The 19,875-nt window shown below is 46.1% G+C and overlaps 3 protein-coding genes across 3 annotated transcripts in view; all 3 read right to left on the bottom strand.

Annotated features, from left to right (window-relative positions):
* Positions 1–19,875, bottom strand: part of LOC134027573 (elastase-1-like) — a 90,636-nt gene that overhangs the window by 20,117 nt on the left and 50,644 nt on the right. The gene's annotated exons all lie outside the window — the stretch shown is intronic.
* npffl (neuropeptide FF-amide peptide precursor like) lies at positions 13,454–14,886 on the bottom strand. The gene is made up of 3 exons (XM_062477829.1): positions 14,568–14,886; positions 14,156–14,277; positions 13,454–13,574 (listed from the first exon to the last, which is right to left on the bottom strand). The coding sequence occupies exons 1-3, from the start codon at positions 14,721–14,723 to the stop codon at positions 13,454–13,456; spliced, it is 399 nt and encodes a 132-aa protein (XP_062333813.1). The 5' UTR covers positions 14,724–14,886.
* Positions 16,478–19,875, bottom strand: part of itga7 (integrin, alpha 7) — a 29,025-nt gene continuing 25,627 nt past the window's right edge. The window contains 2 exon segments of the mRNA XM_062459644.1: positions 16,478–17,822; positions 18,037–18,230. Coding sequence (XP_062315628.1) covers positions 18,075–18,230 — 156 coding nt within the window. The 3' untranslated portion in view covers positions 16,478–17,822; positions 18,037–18,074.

Below are 19,875 nucleotides of genomic sequence, written 5' to 3'. Positions count from 1 at the left end.
CAGACTCACAACATTACTGACTAACAGAGAGAGTGCTGTTTATTTCTCTGGTCTCTAAATGCAGCCATCTTCAGCTGGAACACAGCCATCCATGTCCTCTGGTTTACACACTAGCAGAAGACACACACACACATTCTGTAGACATGCACACACACTCACACACAGCACACCAGCATTGCAAAGAAGTGACGGGTCTAAAAAACACACAGCTGCTCTTTAGCGGAGAGGAAGTTGAATACAAAAAAAGGGCATCTAATGAATGAGTAGCTCTGTGCATGTGATTGTGTGTGTGTTTGAATGTTTCCTGATCCACAGGAGCAGGTCCTCTGGTGCTGGGTGTCTGTGGGTCCACGGTGGTCGTGTCTCCCCCAGCTCTGGGTGAGGAGGGGGCAGGGAGAGAGGGAGACAGACCTTACAGGCTCCTCAAGACCGACACTGAGTGTGTTCTCTTCCAGAGCTCTCAAGGCTGTGCACTGCTCCGAGGCCTTCCAGCTGAAAATAGTTCAACTTTGAGTGCATTGGGAGCGCTTGGAGCAGCGCACAACACATTTCTCAAAGCGCTCAACCTTCGCCTTTTCTGCCTCCACCTCCCCCCTCCCTCCCCCCTCCCTCCACCCCTCAAAATGCTCTGAAAAGAATGAGAAGCACAGAAGACAGGATGGAACACTGAGAAGGATCTATTTCTGGTTCCGTCCACGGTTCAACTTGGGACTCGAAAAGGGTAAAGTCGTGTCTTCTTGTCTTCATGGTCTCTATGAACTGTCACTGTCACTGAAACAGTCATTTGTCACTTTTGCGCTCACACACACACACACACACACACATGCATGTCGAAACACACTCAACACATACATTTCAAAAGACACACAACACACATAGTTATACTGGACACGTGTTTCAAAAACCAAAAACGCAGACACACACACACGCACACTAACCCAATTCTATCTGCTCTTGGGAGAGGTCTGAGATGCAGATGTGACAGCTGAAAAGAACGTAGCCTAATGAAAATGGACGGGTAGTGTGGTCTGCATTATCTCCACCATGAAACACTTTAATTACCCATTCACACTTGAAGAGGGCTCCTTTCCTGTCCTTGTGACCACAGAAGAACAGGGAATAGAGAGATTTCCCCGCCTCTCCCTCCTTTTCCTCTCCCTCCTCCATTTTCTCTCTCTCCCTCATCTCCATCTCCCCTTGTTTTTGTGACCAGACAGGAAGGTGTCAGTGCATAGTTCTCTGACATCACATCCTGTGGAGGAGGAAGGTAGGCACACATGCACTGCGTAAGGTGTATGTGTGTGTGTATGCCTGTGTGTTCGGGTATGTATGCCTGCGCATGTGTGTTTTTGTGCGTCAATATGTGTGTGTTTTGTAGCATGTGTCCATTTCCAGGCTCTGCCCACAGAAATCCAGAGAGACAGTGAGCCATGTGTCCCCATGGGGTGATTATGCTCTAGCCTACAGCCTACAACAGAACAGTCCTCTGGTCTGATTCTCCACACACACACCTAGAGGCTAACGAGGGTTCTCTTTTTCTCTCTCTCTCTCTCTCTCTCTCTCTCTCTCATCTCTCTCTCTCTCTCTCTCTCTCTCTCTCTCTCTCTCTCTCTCTCTCTCTCTCTCTCTCTCTCCTCTCTGTCCTCTCTCTCTCTCTCTCTCTCTGTCTCTCTCTCTCTCTCTCTCTCTCTCTCTCTCCCTCTCTCTCTCTCTCTCTCTCTCTCTCTCTCTCTCTCTCTCTCCCTCTCTCCTCTCTCTCCAACAAGGCCCACGCCCTGTGGAGAACCCACTCCAGGGAACACAGAGCGGAGAACAACAAGGACCTTTTGGTGAAGTGGGATGGCCAGGGAACCCGTGGCTGAGGGTTGTCATCACGTCTGCGGGGGAGGCGGAGAAAGCTTCATTGTTCCTCTGAGTAATCTGAGAGGTTGAATCCCACTTGAATGATTCACTGATCCGGAGGTTCAAAAACAGGCTAACCTATCCTCCCATTGAAACTGAGGTCACTCACATCTCGGTGACGACCACCAATGGAAAAGCTGCATGAATTCAACACCAGTTATTAAGTATGTTACAGTGTCACTGCACCCGTCATTAAACACACGCAATATGCGTCATACTACTGTGAATTGTAAGAACAGTTGAACAGACTCAATGTGATAAATGTCCTCTGGGACATTAGACTGCTTCAGTTCTATACTTTCCCAGAGGAAGTTTGATGCCCTTATGTTTTAACAGCAGAGCACAGGTTGAGTGTCTCTCTCTTTCTATCAAACAATCCCTGTCTGACGTCTATCGCTCTCTTCTTCTCTTTCCAAGCAACCTTTCATCCCTCTGTCTCGTTGTATAATTGTCATTATTTCTCGGTCTCAGTGCTCTATCTCCCCCTCTCTCTCACTATCTCTCTCTCTCTCTCTCTCTCTCTCTCTCTCTCTCTCCTCTCTCTCTCTCTCTCTCTCACTCTCTCTCTCTCTCTCTCTCTCTCTCTCTCTCTCTCTCTCTCTCTCTCTCTCTCTGTCTCCTAGCTCGAGGAGCAGTTGGAATCCAAAAGCAGAGTTCTAATTCAATCTCCAGTGCAATAGATTGTAGTTCCTCCCGCTCTGTCAGGCTAACTGTAGATAAACGTCAGAGAGGCAGGACTGCAGTGTAGGGCTCGGTCCAAACTGTTGTAGATCTCTGCTCTCTATAGCATCTTTGTGTAGTCACTTAGGTACCCTACTACCTCACCAAAACAAAGTGGGGTGCCAACTCGACAACCACAAACCCCTGACTTTTTCAGTGAGATAAAAGGACTTCTAGTCTCAGGAGGTACGATCATGCTGTGAATACAGAACACAAAATGTGGAAAAGAGGTAAACAGGTATTCTGGGAGGAGTCTAGGAGGAACATAAGGACCAGAGAATGACAGTGTGTGGAGGGCTTTCATCCTCCCCAGCCTGCCATGGAGCAGCAGCCCAGGGGGGGATTATCATCTGAACAGCCACGTCCTCTCTCAGTAAAGCCTTTCTCCAAAGCAGCCTGAAGCAGTCCATGGTCAGAGGTTATCGCAGCACTCGCGGTCAGAGACGAACCCAGACTTCTTTGCCAGAGACGCAACAGGATGTGAGAAAGGATAATGTCTGATCCCTGACCAGTCTCACAGGAGGATGCATTACCTTAAAATGCCATTGTTCATCCTGTCATTTCCACCGACTCGATGGATGGATATATTTATGCCGCCCCCTATTCTTCCGCACAAATAATTCTAATCGGAAGAAATTCAATTATCGTGGCCGAAGTTCCTGGGAGAAAGAAGTGGATCCACCAGGGATCCAGCTTTAGAGACATAGCCTATTGAATATGACAAAACCCACAACACAAAGAACTCCTTAATTAAGTGATCTGGGAAATTGGATTATTGTTCCAGAACATAGTGTTTTCTGTCTTCCTGGGACACCCACTTATCTAATACTGTGTAGATCTGAACTGTCTTCATGTTGTGTGATCTGCTTGTGCTGTAGAGACACCCACTGGGAGCTCTCACACAAGGTCGTGATGAGGTCATGTCTGGATGAGGTCGAAAGTGTTGGAAGAGAAGGGTTCACGTGTGTGTGTGTGTGTGTGTGTGTGTGTGTGTGTGCAGAGGTGTAGTCCAGGGTATACGCTGGTATACGGCGTATACCTACTTATTTTTCAGTCAGCATTGCGTATACCCACTTCTAAATCCCCCCTGATGCGCATCATTCAGTAATATCTGTGAGTCAGATTGCCTATTTTCTTCCTCGGGGATAGTGAAGCCATGACCCCCACCCTCCTCTGCCTCTAATTGGCTGGTACTCGCTGCTTTCACTGATTAGATTGGTTAACTTTAGGCATGAGGACTGATGAGCCAATCAGAGGCAGAGTAGGGCGGGTCATGCCGAGGAAAATATCGCTAATACCTCAGGTGCCAGTGAAAAAAAAAAAAAAAACAAACTCAGGTGCCGGTGCCACTTGACTACGATAACGGCAGCAGACCAAACAACAGATGAAGAAATGACACAAGCGGCGGTGTGCCACCCCAGTTGATGGAAGACATCATTCTGAGGTAAGTTTTAAGGTGGTTTCCAAATGAATCATTATTTTAAACTACTGGCAAATTGCCAGTGACTGCACATTTAGAGGAGAAGAGATGTTGCCGCCAATAGTTAGTGCGAGTCGGCTAACGTTATGAAGCTAGCTACGTAGATTGGGATAATGTGGGGAAACCGGGGCATTGTTGGTTTTCAGTAAGTGTTTAATCAACCCAGTTCATAAGAATTTCATACCAGACTGATGAAACTGATTATCTCAATGTTTATGAAGCTTGTTTATTATTGTAAAGGTCTAAATTATAACGTTAGCCAAGTTACTAAGCCCTAAATTATAACATTAGCCAAGTTACTTAGCCCTAACTAACCTATATGATCTAGTTTAATTGCATAGTAGCTAAGCTGGTAGTTGATTTTTAAGTAAGTTAAAACACAAGAATGGGGACAAATAGTTTAAGATTCAGCCTAAAACAATATTGAGGTCTAATCAGGCTGTCTTATTTTGTATAGGGACAGGTAACCATGAAAAGGAAGGGAGATATTGCTGACTTTTTTGTAAAGAGGCACAAATCAGGCCCAGATCAGGCCCAGGCAGACCCCACCCCTAAAACCAGCAGCCCTGGCAGCTCTCAACCGGGAGCTAGCCAGGCAAGTCAGTGTGAGCATAGACAAGGATCCAGTCTACCACCACCAGGTCAGAACACACAGGCAGTAAATTGCATCTCCAGTTTATTGAAAAGTGAAGCCTCACACTGTAACAAAAGGTGATTTTGACAGATTAAGCCTCATTTTGAATTTCTGTGTGATGTTATTTATTTTATTGCCCTTCTATTTATTTTGTCTGTATCCATGTTTGTTTTTTACAATGCTACTGTTATATAACATTTTGTACATTTTGTGTTAAATTTGTTGTTTTTTTGTTAAATAAACTCTCCCAAGTATTTCACTCACTAATCTCCTGTATGCTTCAGCTTCACTTGCTGAAAATATTTCCACTTGGTTATGCAGATTGTTAATGTAAAGAGGGGGACCCATGTCTTGCTGATGACTATTGTGATCACAGTAGTGTGTGTGTGTGTGTGTGTGTGTGTGTGTGTGTGTGTGTAAGTGTGTGAGAGAGAGAGAGACAGGGAGATGCATAATTAGTTTTGTTGTTGTCTGTAGACATCAATAATGACTGGCCAGACCTGTGGAGTGCTAAACAAACAGAAGACTTCAAATCCAAGAATAATAGTGTGCAAGTAGAAATTACATATTTTTGGGTAAACTAAATCATAGTCTTACATGTCACTGTTTCTAAAACAGGGCTTTTTTCTGGACTACTTAAAAAAAAATACTGAGAGTATACTGAATACTGAGAGTATACCCACTTCTCCAGGGACCACTACACCACTGTGTGTGTGTGTGTAGATAGCTCTTATTGACAGGCAGTTCTCTGCAGAGACAGGCTTTTCTTGCTGGGAGGTAAGCATGGAGGAGGAATATGTGGGAAAACACACACTCTCTCTCACACACACACACACACACACACGCACGCACACACACTGCAGCATGTCACTCGTCCTCTGCGGTCATTTGCAGCAGTCTTGGTATTAATAGGAGGGTAATAGCCAGAGTGGCACAGATCCATGGGCATACTGGGCCCATCCAGACAGGATCAGCATCACAGCCATGGCTGAAGGAAAGACAGCAGAACAGGCAGTATCCATACATCCACATCATCATCTCCCATGGTTGGATTCTATACATCCATGTGTTGAGTCTAATTCTATGGCAGTTGTCGGGGGTAACACTGTGAAGGAGCCAGAGGGTTGAGTTTGAGTGTGTTCAAATTCCATCCACTTAAAAGTTTAAGCTTGCTGTAGTATCAAGCTGAAGAAGCTAGTTGCACAGAGCTTTGGTAATGGATTGATAATCTGGAGGTTTTTGCGTAATAGTGTTTCAGTTTGGTCTTTTGAATGGCATTAGATTTTTTTTCTCCAATTGACTTCTGAAAGAACGGTCTCTAAACCATATGGTGAGCACTGACAAGTCCACGGCAGGCAAAAAGATCTGCTCATTTGTTGGTAATTACCAGCTCACCCATAACGACTCATTAGCAGGCAGATAGATCGTCTGTCTGCCTGTCTGACCAAACAGCTGACCGGGCTGCATGGCTACAGCTGTGTCAGCCCAAACACATCCCCTCTCTCTCTCTCTCTCTCTCTCTCTCTCTCTCTCTCTCTCTCTCTCTCTCTCTCTCTGTCTCCATCTATTTCTCTCTCTTTCCCTTTCTATCTATTTGCCTCTCTCTATCTCCATCTCTCTTTCACACACACTCACACTGACTGTAACAGACAGTTCTCTTGCACATTCTAATGGACCACACGACAGCATCAGTACACAGCCAGCATGACCCTCCTCATCACAGACCGTCCCTTGGGTAGAGCGCCAACTGTATCAACTATGCTCATCCTGACACCAAACCCAGACCATCTCTACTGCTCTGACAGACCACCTCACTGTTCTCACCCCATCACCAACACCATCAGACCTGTTGAATAATATCTCCTAGTCCCGGGAAATCAGGGTCAGTTATCCAGACACTGCCTGAGGATGGAGGGAGAAGTGGAGGAGAGAGGGAAGGGGGGATGGAAAGGTGGACTGTAGAAGAGAGGGAGAGGGCTGGCAGGAGGGAGGGAGAGGGCTGGCAGGAGGGAGGGAAAGAGAGCAACACATTTTTCTCACTCTTTTCCTCTTTTCTCCAACCAAGAGAAAAGAAGTGTGCAGACATCAGACTCATCCTGCAGTCCACATCATGTCAATATATTCCAGTCAGACACCAAAGAGCCTGATTTCAGAGGGGTGCAGAGATTCCATCTCTCTGGCAGTCCACACACACACACACACACACACACACCTCCTTGTTCTGCGTCCCAACTAACCTACAACGCTCTCCACTCCCAGCATCCCCTCTCTGCCTTACCTCCTCTGCCTCCCTGCCTCCCCTGTCCTTACCCTACCACCCCCCCTTCCTCCCCTCCTGTGTCTCCCTGCCTCTCCCATTCCTCCAGCTCCCCTGTCTCCCCTCTCTCCCCCCTCCCCCCTCCCCCCAGCCCTTCCTACCTGCTCGGCTGCTTCTGGGTCCAGGTGGGTGTCCAGGAGAGGCATGGTGAACTGGATCTTGCGCGGGCTGCCAGTCTCCATGGTGGCCCTGTCAGTGCAGGCTAGCGAAGACACGGATGCAGAGGGAGGAGGGGGGTGCACTGCTGTAGTCCGGCGAAGAAAAGGTTTTTATTTGTTTCTCTCCTCTCAAACTCACTTTCTATCAACACCTATTTTTCTTCTCTTCCTTGTTCTGCTGTCCTGTGCTCAGTCTGCACTGTGCTCAGTCTGTCCTGTGCTCAGTCTGTCCTGTGCTCAGTCTGTCCTGTGCTCAGTCTGCACTGTGCTCAGTCTGTCCTGTGCTCAGTCTGTCAGTCAGCTTGATTCCAGCTCCTGTCCTAGTCTGTTTTTGCCACCGGCTCCACGCTTACTGCTGAGGCAGGAGTCTCTGTTCTCAACTCCTCTCTATCTCTCTTGCACACACACCCTCTCTCTCTCTCTCTCTCTCTCTCTCTCTCTCGTTCTCTCTCTCTCGTTCTCTCTCTATCTCTCACAGCCTCTCTCTTTCGCTGTGTCTCTGTCTCTCTCCCTCTCTCTCTTTTTCTTTCTGTCTTTCTCTCTGTCCACGGCTCATTCGCTGTTTCTGCCTCTGCCTCCCTCTTATCTTAAGTCCCGCCTCTTCTCCCCTCTCTTTCTATTGGATAGTTTCCCTCAGAGCTTATCTGCAGCATCCAAGCTACCAGCCTTTCTCTCTCTTGCCCTCTTTTACTCTCTCTTTCCCTCGATGTATGTCTCTCTCCCTCTGTATTTTAAATGTATGTTTCTCCCTCAGTTTTTAAATGAGAAATTCCAAAATAAACAGAACACACACATGATGCACACAGACAATTACAGCCCCCCTTCCCACACACACACACTCACACATAGACACGTACCCACTTACACATACAAATAAATGATTGTTGTGTACAACAGACAGACATCCATACATGAAACAGTACAAGGATAAGTGAGTGGCATTATTGGCTTAATCCAGTTGCACTGAGGGAAGATTAAGCTGTGATCTGCCATCACTGGGTGCTTTGGTCACACTTGGTTTCCCAGTTCCCCTGCCTCCCCTCACAGCACTATGGTGATTGATCGTCTGCAGTTCAGAGATTCCCTGAAGCCCACTTTGCTACAGGGGCCTTATATCTCACCCACACACCGGCTTGGAGACAGACTTCTTAGAGTAACATGGCATAGCAAAACAAAGGCTTGACCTAATTGTGACTGAGGGCATCTTCCTACATAGTGGAAGCAAGACAGAGCCACAGATTGCCTTCACAGCTGAAAATGAAAAAATGGATGTGGCTGAAACAGGGCAGATAGCCCATAGACACGCTTGGCATTATCTTTCCTCACAGAAAGCAAATTCATCATGTTGATGAAACAAGTAGGCTTTTCCTATGTTGAAAGGAAACGTAATTAAAGCAGGGATAAGGGCCAAAGCCTCTCCTGTGAAATAATGCCTCTGTCATCAGTGCACCAAGGTGCCAGCTAGCTAACATACTATGACATGCTGAGAGCAGCACTAACCAGACGATTACATCCGGCCCTGTATCCCCTCGAGAGCACACAACTGCTGGACAGTTCACACACACATGCATGTCTTGTAGCCCTGCATACTTGTGCTGGACCCAAGATGTCCTCTTGATCCGTAAATGTTGGTGTCCCACCAGGAGGTACTCCGGTATTACTCTCACTTGTTATACAAGTGACATGATGCTTTTCCATTGGTTACAAAAGACACTTCACAGGCATCCATGCTGAGACTTCCCTCACGGTTGAGTAATGAAAATAATCAACAGCCATTCATAGAAGGTGAGTGTGTGAATCTGGGTTTAGAGTATTTCTCTTAAAAAAAAAAAATTGAATTGTTTAATTAATTGGAAAACAAATGAACACTTCTAGGAACAACAATCACACTCTTCAGTCATGCAACAGCCTGGCTCGCTTGTTTGACATTGAACATCCCTTTCTCATTTTCACAAGCTTCCCAATGTTGAGTTGTTCCGGCCGTGAATGTTTGTGATAGATTATGCTGTGTCATGGTCACATGCTGTAGCGGCCAACACAATCTGTGTAAGCTCTCCAAGATGGCCGACGAGGACATGCATAAAGAGGAGATCAAGGACGGGTTAGACAATCATGCATCTAAATGCACGGCAAGAGGCAATCCGGTGACGCTCTTGCGAGACGCTTCATGAGATGTGCTGTGGGAGGTGTCGTTGAGCGATGGGAGCAGACTTCTCTTCATCTCCGTCCCATCTCTCTCTACTCCCTCTCCGCTTCAAAGCCACACACGTTTGAGAACCCCGTGCACCTGCACACACTCACGCACTCACACACAAACAAGTTTTCCTTTTCAGACCCCCTGCCGACACCCTTGACTCATGAATTACAGATGAGATGTGTGTTTTAGTCTCCCGCTGTGCTGATCACAGAGCCACAGCTGCAGAGAAACCAACTCTCGCTCCCTCTAGTATCCTTACTCTCTCTCTCCCCCGTTCTTACTCTCTCTCTCTCACACACACACACACACACACACACACTGTCTCTCTCTGTCTCTCTCTCACTTTTTCTCTCTGTCTCTCTCCCTCTCTCTCCCCCGTTCTTACTCTATCTCTCTCTCACACACACACACTCTCACACACACACACACACACACACACACACACACTGTCTCTCTCTGTCTCTCTCTCACTTTTTCTCTCTGTCTCTCTCCCTCTCTCTCCCCTGTTCTTACTCTCTCTCTCACACACACTGTCTCTCTCGGTGTCTCTCTCTCTCACACAACTTAAGCACATCACAGTGGGGGGATGACCCTGCCAGTCTACTTTGAGTGTCCAGTCAAGGGGAAAGAATATCATATAAACCTCCAGGACAAGTAGTGACACCTTGGGTCTGTAAGCATGTGTGGGTTAGGGAGCTGCCAGCTGTTCAACCTGAGCTCCAGTCCCCTGGAACAGCTAAGGGCTCTGGCTGATGGAAAGGCTGTTTATCCTGAGGGCTGATGTCTTATTCAGGCCGCAGCAATTTACTAAATGGGTTTGAAAGGATTTTATTTATCACATGGACTGCTTGACATCTGCAGCCAATGTGTCATGGAGGAAACCCAAGCAAAGCGTTTTAGCGTTTTAGTGCAGTTGTTGTCAAAATCATCTTGTTTAGATGGAGTTCATTAACTGGACTGGAATGTTTGCTTCTGAAACTACATCTAAGACATAGCTGTCATGTGTGACCCTGTTTTGTAGTAATAGCCCCAGAGACGCTAGGAATTTTCTGACATCTTGCTTATGATTTATTTTAGTATACCCTCTTAACATATGCTGGGTTCATTCTGAACCAAAACGGATCATCTAGTTAATCATACAGTTAAGGTTTGAGCATCAATAGACTTCAAATAAGTATCGTGAAGAAACATGTCAGAGTGTGTCATGTAGCGGGGTTTGCTCGTTTAAGATTAGCAATACTTAATTTATAATAAAGTATGTAGTTCTCGGGGGCACCACCTCTTATTGTTAAAGGGATAGAGGAAACCTTATTGAATAATATTTAAATAATAGCCTTCGTAATAATCAGTCTAATCTTAAGGAATGAATTCGTTCTAAGAGTAGAGCCAATCGTAACATCAGTGAACACGCACGTCAAAATATCTTTACAATGAATTTATTCAAGTAAGGTAAACAGATCTTATGAAAAGTTGGATTATGGGTTTGATATGAGAGATTGGTTTCAATGAACAGAATGAAATGGTCTAACTTAAAGAAAGGCAGAAATTGTACAGTCAGTGATTACATCCTTACAAATCATAAACAGAGCTCACGCCAATGCCATGTCGAGGAGGAAAGAGCGTTAGCCATAGTTACGTTTGATCAGGGGTTGATCAATGAGGTTGAGGGCGGTTTGCGCCAAAGGTCCATTTGAAGAATCTGAAGTCACAGCGCGGCTGCGCTGGGTCATGTGACTGAGTCTGCGGGATCTCAGTGAAGTCGCATTTGGAATTGCGTTTTTGGTTCTTCTGTTGAAACGTCCAGATAGTGACGCGTTCACTATGAAGTTGAATCTCAGGAGAAGCTTGGCGACGTCCTTTGGAACGCCAATCCTGATGGCGTTCATGCCATGGTCGGTTTCGCTGGAGTCAGAGATTGATGGTCATCTTAGGGCTTTATACAGTTCGAGGGAGGACCCGTCTGGGGTCAGATGTGGATTGGGGGAAGCTGGGTTCTCAACTCCCCCCTCCTTCCTTCACACCTACCAAAGGTGTGATCTGATCTCTGGCTGATCATTCGATGGTTCAAATATTGTTCTGGACATCTTGGTACAGTTACAAAATATAGTTGAATGATTGTTTTATTATGATAGCTTCGTGTAGATACCAAGAATGACGTGGTTATCTTTCAGGAAGAAGGAGTTGTTACTAGAATCAAGATTTCAGTGAACACAACATTAAAACAAAGTAACAAACATAACACAAATATCCCTCTCATAATTCTCCACCTTGTACTCTTGTGGTAAAGGTGAAGTCTCAAGACTTTCCTCAAAAGTTCTGATCAAGGTATGTTCTTTGTTCAAATCGCCGCCGAAACGGATAGCAAATGGTCGCTGGAGACGTGTTGTCTAAATCAGGCCCTTTGAAGCTTGCAAGCTAGCAGGAGGGCTGATTAGGTAGATTGGGGAGGTCGTCCCCCCCCATTCTATGGTTCCTTTGCATCGGCGTTTGGTGGGTAATCAGCATACTGAGGGTGTCACAAGGGCTGATTAGGTTTGTCTGATGTGATTGAATCACTCTTCAGGTGTGGCAAGATGTTGGCTCCGTGTGGTCTTGTGGACCTCACTACAGTCATTACACCAGGACTAAAACATGAAACATATATATAGATATATGTATGTATATATCTATATCAACACAAGATGACAACACAGGGACGAGATCTCGTTTGCAGGTGAACACAAACACCCATCTCCAGCCATCATCCAGTCTCAGGAAGATGTAGACAGGGATTAGAAGGTCCCTCCAGCACAGCGGTGGCGGTGGGGAGATTGGCATAGTCGTCAGGCCAGTAATTGACTGCGGAAACCAGGCGAGAGCAGAGTGGAGTAATTGCATGTTCCAGGCTTTTAATTAGAGCGCGGGCTTATTACACACTGACTTCCCAGGTGGCCTGCGCAGTAACCAGAACAGTTTGGCGCTTGAGAGAGAGAATTTGTGTGTCTGCGTCTTTGTATATTTACTCATCTCCGAGGGAGCCAATTAAAGCTGAAAAGTGACAGCCATAATCTGCATGTGTCTGTGTCCTGGTGTCTGTCTGTCTGATGACTGCTGAACAGCCTCCACTGAGAGCCTCACATCTGATCCATCACTCACACACATATCAAACTCTACTCACAGCAAGAAGCTTTTTATTGGTTTAACAGAGAAAAGCAGGAGAACAAATCAACACACAAACTATATTTATATATATATATACTGTATATATATATAAATGCAACCAATGTTAAGTAACAGCAGACACACTATGTCAGTTCTATGGGCGTATGTGAAGCCCTCTGTGACATTGATTGTAAAAAGGGCTATACAAATACATTTTCATTTGATTTGAAACACAGAGAGAGAGAGAGAGAGAGAGAGAGAGAGAGAGAGAGAGAGAGAGAGAGAGAGAGAGAGAGAGAGAGAGAGAGAGAGAGAGAGAGAGAGACAGAGAGAGAGAGAGAGAGAGAGAGAGAGAGAGAGAGAGAGAGACAGAGAGAGAGCGAGACAGAGAGAGAGAAAGAGAGAGAGACAGAGAGAGAGAGAGAGAGAGAGAGAGAGAGAGAGAGAGAGAGAGAGAGAGAGAGAGAGAGAGAGAGAGAGAGAGAGAGAGAGAGAATACTCAGGAGAGCTCAGCAGATGTGTCCTCCTCCCTCACAAAGCCATAGAATGCACCAATCAGAAGGACTCAAGTCTCTCTGTAGTCAGGGAGGTGCAGAGAGAGAATGTGACTGGGATGTTGCCCTGGCTACTGGCTGTCTAGGTAGAGGGGTAGTGGGGGTGGGGTGGTCAGGCACAGTACTAAATGTTGTTAAAGTTTTAAAAGTACATTACGTTTTGAATATTTCATAGTTGGTCTGTCCGTGGACGCTAGCATTAATCCTCTGTCTCCACTCAGGCAGCACGGTGTGTCTACTGGTGAATGCTGTGTGTGTTTGAGTGTCTGTGTGTGCGTCTGAGTGTTAGTGTCTGGTGTGTGTGTGTGTGTGTGTGTGTGTGTGTGTGTGTGTGTGTGTGGCAGGGTGCCCTACTTCCTGCCAAACCTCTGTGGCACAGCCATGCTCCAGATCTGGCCGGGGGCCACCTCCCAGTCACGTGACTGTATCCTCTCGTCTGAGAGCAGGCCTCCTCTCGCGCCACGGCCAAACCTGCACACAGGAGTACAGCTCTTAGACTGAGCCAGGAAGTATAGGTCTTAGACTGAGACAGGAAGTATAGGTCTTAAACTGAGACAGGAAGTATAGCTATCAGACTGAGACAGGAAGTATAGCTCTTAGAATGAGACAGGAAGTATAGGTCTTAAACTGAGACAGGAAGTATAGCTCTTAGACTGAGACAGGAAGTATAGGTCTTAAACTGAGACAGGAAGTATAGGTCTTAAACTGAGACAGGAAGTATAGCTCTTAGACTGAGACAGGAAGTATAGGTCTTAAACTGAGACAGGAAGTATAGCTCTTAGACTGAGACAGGAAGTATAGGTCTTAAACTGAGACAGGAAGTATAGCTCTTAGACTGAGACAGGAAGTATAGGTCTTAGATAAAGACATGAACAGAGGTCTAGAGCTTGATGTGGATGAAGACAAAGACAATGATGGTGATGATGATGAGGATTAGGATAACGATGGTGATGATGATGATAATGATGGTGATGATGATGCTGGTGATGATGCTGGTGATGATGATGATGATGGTGATGTCTTTCAGACCCAGGTGTGCAGGCAGAACTCACCTCTGTGGCTGGTGGAGGACGGAGTTCCTGGCGTGTCTCTGGGAGCCAATCAGGAGCGACCTTAGCAGTGAGCTCAGTAGCATTCGCTCCTCCAAACCATTACCTCCCACCTCCTCACTTTCCTGTTACACACACACAGAACCAGTGTTACCCTTGCCTCCACACTCCTCAAACACACAGACACACAAGAACCGGCTCTACAAGCCCTTTCTCAAATGCTGCCACACACAACAGAGCACCTGATCCACCAGACAACTACACAACATCAACAGAACTCTCCGGAAATGAACAATCTGTCAACTCATTTATCACCAGAATGAACGCATCCTATTTAAATCCACTCGAGTTGTGTCTCATTCATTCTTTCTTTTTTAGCTGGTTGGACACGGTTGTGGTTGTGGTCGTGTCTTACCAGTTCCAGCAGTTGCTCGGCCATGTTGTCCTCTGAGCTGCCTGGCATGAGGTTCTCTCTGTTCAGCACCCCGTCCTCCTGGATCTGCAGAGACCGGCCCACCCCCGCCATGGTCAGAACCAGAGCCAGCACAGTCACCACCACCGCTGTGTCCATGGTGAAGAGGAGGAGGTCTGATGAGCTGGTTAGTGAGAGGGACGGATGGATCCACTTGGGTGGAGGTTTGCGCCCGTATCAGGGTGGGGGTCAGGCTCCGCTGGCTTGAAAGCTTGACGGTCGTCCTGGTTTTCGGTGAGGCTCTGGGAGGGTGGAGGATGCACTGTCTGGTCTTCTCTGGAGTCCTGTAACTTCACTGACCAGGGGACACCTTGCTGTGTCTTTTATACGCCCTGGTTTGCTCTTTAAAGGAGCCCAGGAGACCATGGAAATGGATGGGCAGAGGCCAGGGGGATGTAGGGACAGAGGACAGGAAGTTACAGTCTTATTTAATGTGAGGTCTTACTCACAGGTCCATTAACTCCTTTAAGAGCAACCAGGGGACCAGAGAAGCTGGGAGGAGAAGGTGTAAGCCCTGAGGACATCAGAGAAGCAAACACCAAAGAGGGAATTAAGAGTTATTAAAGAGAACGGAAAGGGACTTATACTGCCAGCACCCTGTCTGGACCTCCTCCAGAGCACCAGAGACTACATGAGTCTAAACAAATCAATCCTCACAGAGAAAACAGATCTATTATTACTTTATATAGCAGAAGATTGATACTTTGTTTTTGTGTTTACTGCCCAACAGTAGTGGTCTCTCTGTCTCTCTCTTTGTCTCTCCCTGTCTCCCTCTGTCGCACTCTCTTTCCAAACCATCCTAAAACCGTGACTGTGTGCATGTGATTTCCATGCTCCAAGCTGCATGTTCTAATTTAATGCATTTAATTCCACAAACATAGAACTCTCTGTCCATTCAGAGGGAGGAAGTTCTTGTCAGATCATTATCTCAATTCCACATTGGAATATTTCTGTGTCTGTGTGTATACAGTATTTGTGTGTGTGGGTACAGTCTGTGCATGTATCTGTATGTGTGTACTGTAGTGGTCACCCGAGTGAAACAGAGATTTGGCTTATCAACAACACTAATGGGTGGCAATCCTCTTAATAACATCCTCCATCAGTTCCCCACTACACACAAAAACCACACACACACACACATACTCCACACCTACCGCCATTAGCTACCATGGCAACCAGCATGACACACTAACTGCTACCAGGATCTATAGATGTGTCTCTCTTGAACTCATTCATCTGTGAGAAACATTTTATCATCAGCATTTGAATCAAGTCTTACTGTCAAAGGGCTTCACGTAAGTGGTGGTATAATGAATAGATAAATTCTACATTTACATTTAATTTTGCGTAGAGTGCAGAAGAAGAAGAAAATAAACATAATTCACGTAAAAGCACACATTGTATTTAATATATATTATATACTTGCTTTTGTGTAATGGAAACTAAATGTCTTCTTTTTCTTTATTATTATCTGAAAACAATGTTTTAGGAAATGTACCTCTGCTAAAATATTATTCCTTCAATGCCAGTAACAGCTTGCCTAAACACTCTCAGCAACCCTCTAATTACATACATCCGACTACACTGTCCTTGAAATCGGCTATTCATTTTCAATCAGATCCAGTTTGCATGAGTCTATGACATAGGTTTTATAATTTAAAAAGAAACACAAAAATGGGTATGGTTTGTAAATACAGTATATCAGTGTTTGCTTCACAAGCCAGAACAGAGCTTTACTGCCCCCTGGTGTCAGGAGGCAGAAATAGCAGCAACATGTCATGAGACGCACAATACGTTCTAATCTAGTGTGATCAAAATACTCAGTCTTCAAATCATGATATCTGATTCATTCCTGATCATGATATTTTGTTGTTATTTTATTTACAATGTTAACAGTAAAACCAGTCAGAAATAAATAAAATATGGGGGATCATGATGAAAACAAAAACAGAAATCTTCTCTCATGCGGCTAATACACGATTGTCCAGCAATACCTAGAAAATACATGACTCACCATGCACTAACATGGATTGCCCGGCGGCACACTGTGTGTGTATGTGCATCTCCACGGCAACACCATGTTAGTCAATTTTCCCTTTCATTGTTCAATTAAATTCTCTTTCTGAGTTAGGCCTCTGCCAGTTCTACTGTAAGGCACTTTTATTCAAATACTAATACAAGTATTGGAAATATTTACAATCCCTCTTTGTTTCAATATGATTTAGAATGCAGTATTTCTAAGTACAAATGTGCCATTCAGAGACACATGATGCTGGAGTAAAGTGGTGAAGTGGACATAAGGAGTGGATGAGACAATGTTAAATACAAATGCTGTGACTCACAACTTAGGCTTTCCCTTGTCTCAAAGTGTGTCTTGTAAAAAACTGTCTTCAGTCATATATAGGTACAGTACTCTATGTGGTTTCCTGATCTTTTGTTTGTTTGTTTTCAAGTTCATTCAGGCAACGGGATCATTATGAAAATGGTGTCACCTAAACCCAAACCAAACTGCCAGAAACAAGCTGGTGTTTCTTGATTATTGCCTCCTAAAGTTGATTTGTTACATCTAAAAATAAAAAGCAAAAAGGCTAAAACAATCAAATAATGTACAAACAGAGTCCATCTCCTTTGCCCTCAGCAGTCTACAGTAGTTAAGGCAAGCAGCAGTACACGTTGTGGGCGGTGTGTGTGTGTGTGTGTGCGTGTGTGTGGTGTGTGTGTGTGTGTGCGTGCGTGTGGTGCGTGTGTGTGTGTGTGTGTGTGTGTGGTGTGTGTGTGTTTGGTGTGTGCATGCATTTCTCTGCGTTAGTTAGTCTTTGGTCTGGTAATCTGTGTGGACAGAGCCTATTGATGCCTCTTCATGAAAGTTCATCAAAGACTCTCTCTGCAGTCTATACTGCCCCGTAGACAGAACCAGAACGCTGTGATTGATATAGATTCAGTCCCGCCTGGGAGGGATTACTGTAAAACAAACCGCTACATCACAGTACAAATATAGAAAGTTCAGCATTAGCTTTGAGCAGTATTGATCCAGTCATTATAAATACACAATACACAAGTATCGATACGTCTTGATCAATCAACACAGAGCTGTCTGTGTGAAGAGCGCAGGCTGTTACAGTATACTGTCAACTGAAGAGACAGAGAGAGAGAGGGAGGGAGAGAGAGAGAGTTTGAGAGAGAGAGAGGGAGAGAGAGGTTGAGAGAGGGAGAGAGAGAGGTTGAGAGAGGGAGAGACAGAGAGAGGTTGAGAGAGAGAGAGAGAGAGAGAGAGAGAGAGACAGAGAGAGGTTGAGAGAGGGAGAGACAGAGAGAGGTTGAGAGAGAGAGAGAGAGAGAGAGAGAGAGAGAGAGAGAGAGAGAGAGAGAGAGAGAGAGAGAGAGAGAGAGAGAGAGAGAGAGAGAGACTGAGAGAGGGAGAGAGATTGAGGGAGGTGTTGGTGGTCATGTTCAGGAGGTGCCATCACTCCAGTGTGTGGCCCACTCCTTCTTGTGTAACATCCCTGACTTCTCCGTCTGGAACTGGGGCCGGTCCTGGCGAGGAATCTTCACAGCATGATACTGGGGCACCTGGTCTTTGTACTGAGCCCTCCGGAAGAAGCCACACTGTGGGGGAGAGAGAGAGAGAGAGGGAGAGAGAGAGAGAGAGAGAGAAGAGATGAGAGAGAGAGAAGAGAGAGAGAGAGAGAGAGAGAGAGAGAGAGAGAGAGAGAGAGAGAGAGAGAGAGAGTGATGGAGAGAAATATCTTTCAGTAATGCATTTTGCCCATGTCTTAGTGAATAGTCACCGTCATCTGTGCGTCTTCCCAATCCACGACAGATCACAAAGATGTACCACCAGCTACCTGGACATCCTGTCATCATTCAACGTGTCACATGTGTAAGCACACACAAGCCGAGGGAACATGCCAGTGTGCCGTGCCACATCACACAACACGTCAGACAGAGTGCCACGCTTCACCTTCACCTGAACTTCACAGATACTGTATGTGTAGACGTCACCACAGCACCACGGACAGGAGCTCATTCTGCCATCCTGACCAGCTAACTGATGAATTGTAATGTGAGATGAGGATGTCAATGACACGCTGTGACCAGGAGCTGAAGTACCACATGAACCTGTTACGGTCCTCTGACAACCGGGATGTCCGCCAGGATGAATCATCAAGGAGAAGGTGACACACACACATGAACACCCAAACACAAACTAGCAAACACACACGACACAGCTCCAAAGCGTTAGGGGGAGTGGTGGCAAGGCAGGGGGGGGAGGGGAGCACACACCAGATAGGGAACACCAGGCAGGCTTTACCGCTTAGGGGGGAGGGGGGAGGGGAGAGAAGGGCCGAGTGGGAAGGCCCTATTGGAGGTCTGTGGCCTGCTTCTCCGCCTCCGAGGGCTGGACGCCCAGGTGGGCGCGGTGGAACTCTGTCTCGAAGTGGGGGGCGGCGCTCGGAGCGCTTGAAGAACCCACACTGGAGAACCGGAGGAGGAGGCAGGAGAGGAGAGGAGGAGGAGAGGAGAGGAGGAGAGAGGAGGAGAGAGGAGAGGAGGAGAGGAGAGAGGAGAGGAGGAGAGAGAGAGAGGAGGAAAGAGGAGAGGAAAGAGAGCAGATAGGACGGGTGTGAGCACACCATAGACATCAGAGGAGGAAGGAGAGACAGGTAGAAAGAGGATCAATATTTACAAACGAGTGAGAGAAGAGAAAGGGAGTGTGGAGTGGAGAGGAAGAAAAGCGCTGCTTCATGATGGAAAGATATAAAAGCAGGAGATAGCTAGTGGGATGACATGAAACAACATGATAAGATAAATGAACCAGTGTGTTGCTTTGCAGTCTCTATCTGAATTTCCTTTCAGGATGAATCAAGTTTTATGTAATTGTATTTCAAGGCTCGAGGCTGGTCAGGAACAGGCCCATAGCCATCATATGAGTTTAGTGATGTCCAACAACAGAAGTTCATCCTCAGCTATGGGAGATTTAAACATTTAGGGCAGGGCCATTTTGAAAGAATGACCATGTGTTATTATGTGTTTTTTTTGTCTGAACCTTCGGCACCTCGAATGTGTTTACGATCGTGATCAGGGGCCGTGTTCACCAGACACATCACAGCAGGAGCATTGATCTGGGGCCAGCTCTTCTGAATGAGGAAGTGGAACTGTCTTAGACCTAGTTCTGCATCACCAGTCCTACTCTGCGATACTTGATAACCACGGGACTGAAAACCCTGGTTCAGATGTCAGAACTGAAAAC

The sequence above is a fragment of the Osmerus eperlanus genome, chromosome 1 (assembly GCF_963692335.1).
Source record: "Osmerus eperlanus chromosome 1, fOsmEpe2.1, whole genome shotgun sequence".
NCBI lineage: Eukaryota > Metazoa > Chordata > Actinopteri > Osmeriformes > Osmeridae > Osmerus > Osmerus eperlanus.
This window is presented reverse-complemented; position numbering and strand designations above follow the sequence as displayed.

What these genes read in the sequence shown, in the direction of transcription:
- npffl (XM_062477829.1), bottom strand. Translation starts at nt 14,723, where the DNA reads ATGGACACAGCGGTGGTGGTGACTGTGCTGGCTCTGGTTCTGACCATG. An exon ending in CCGAGCAACTGCTGGAACTG is followed by an intron (nt 14,278 to 14,567) that starts GTAAGACACGAC and finishes TGTGTGTAACAG; the next exon opens with GAAAGTGAGGAGGTGGGAGG. An exon ending in GTCCTCCACCAGCCACAGAG is followed by an intron (nt 13,575 to 14,155) that starts GTGAGTTCTGCC and finishes TCCTGTGTGCAG; the next exon opens with GTTTGGCCGTGGCGCGAGAG.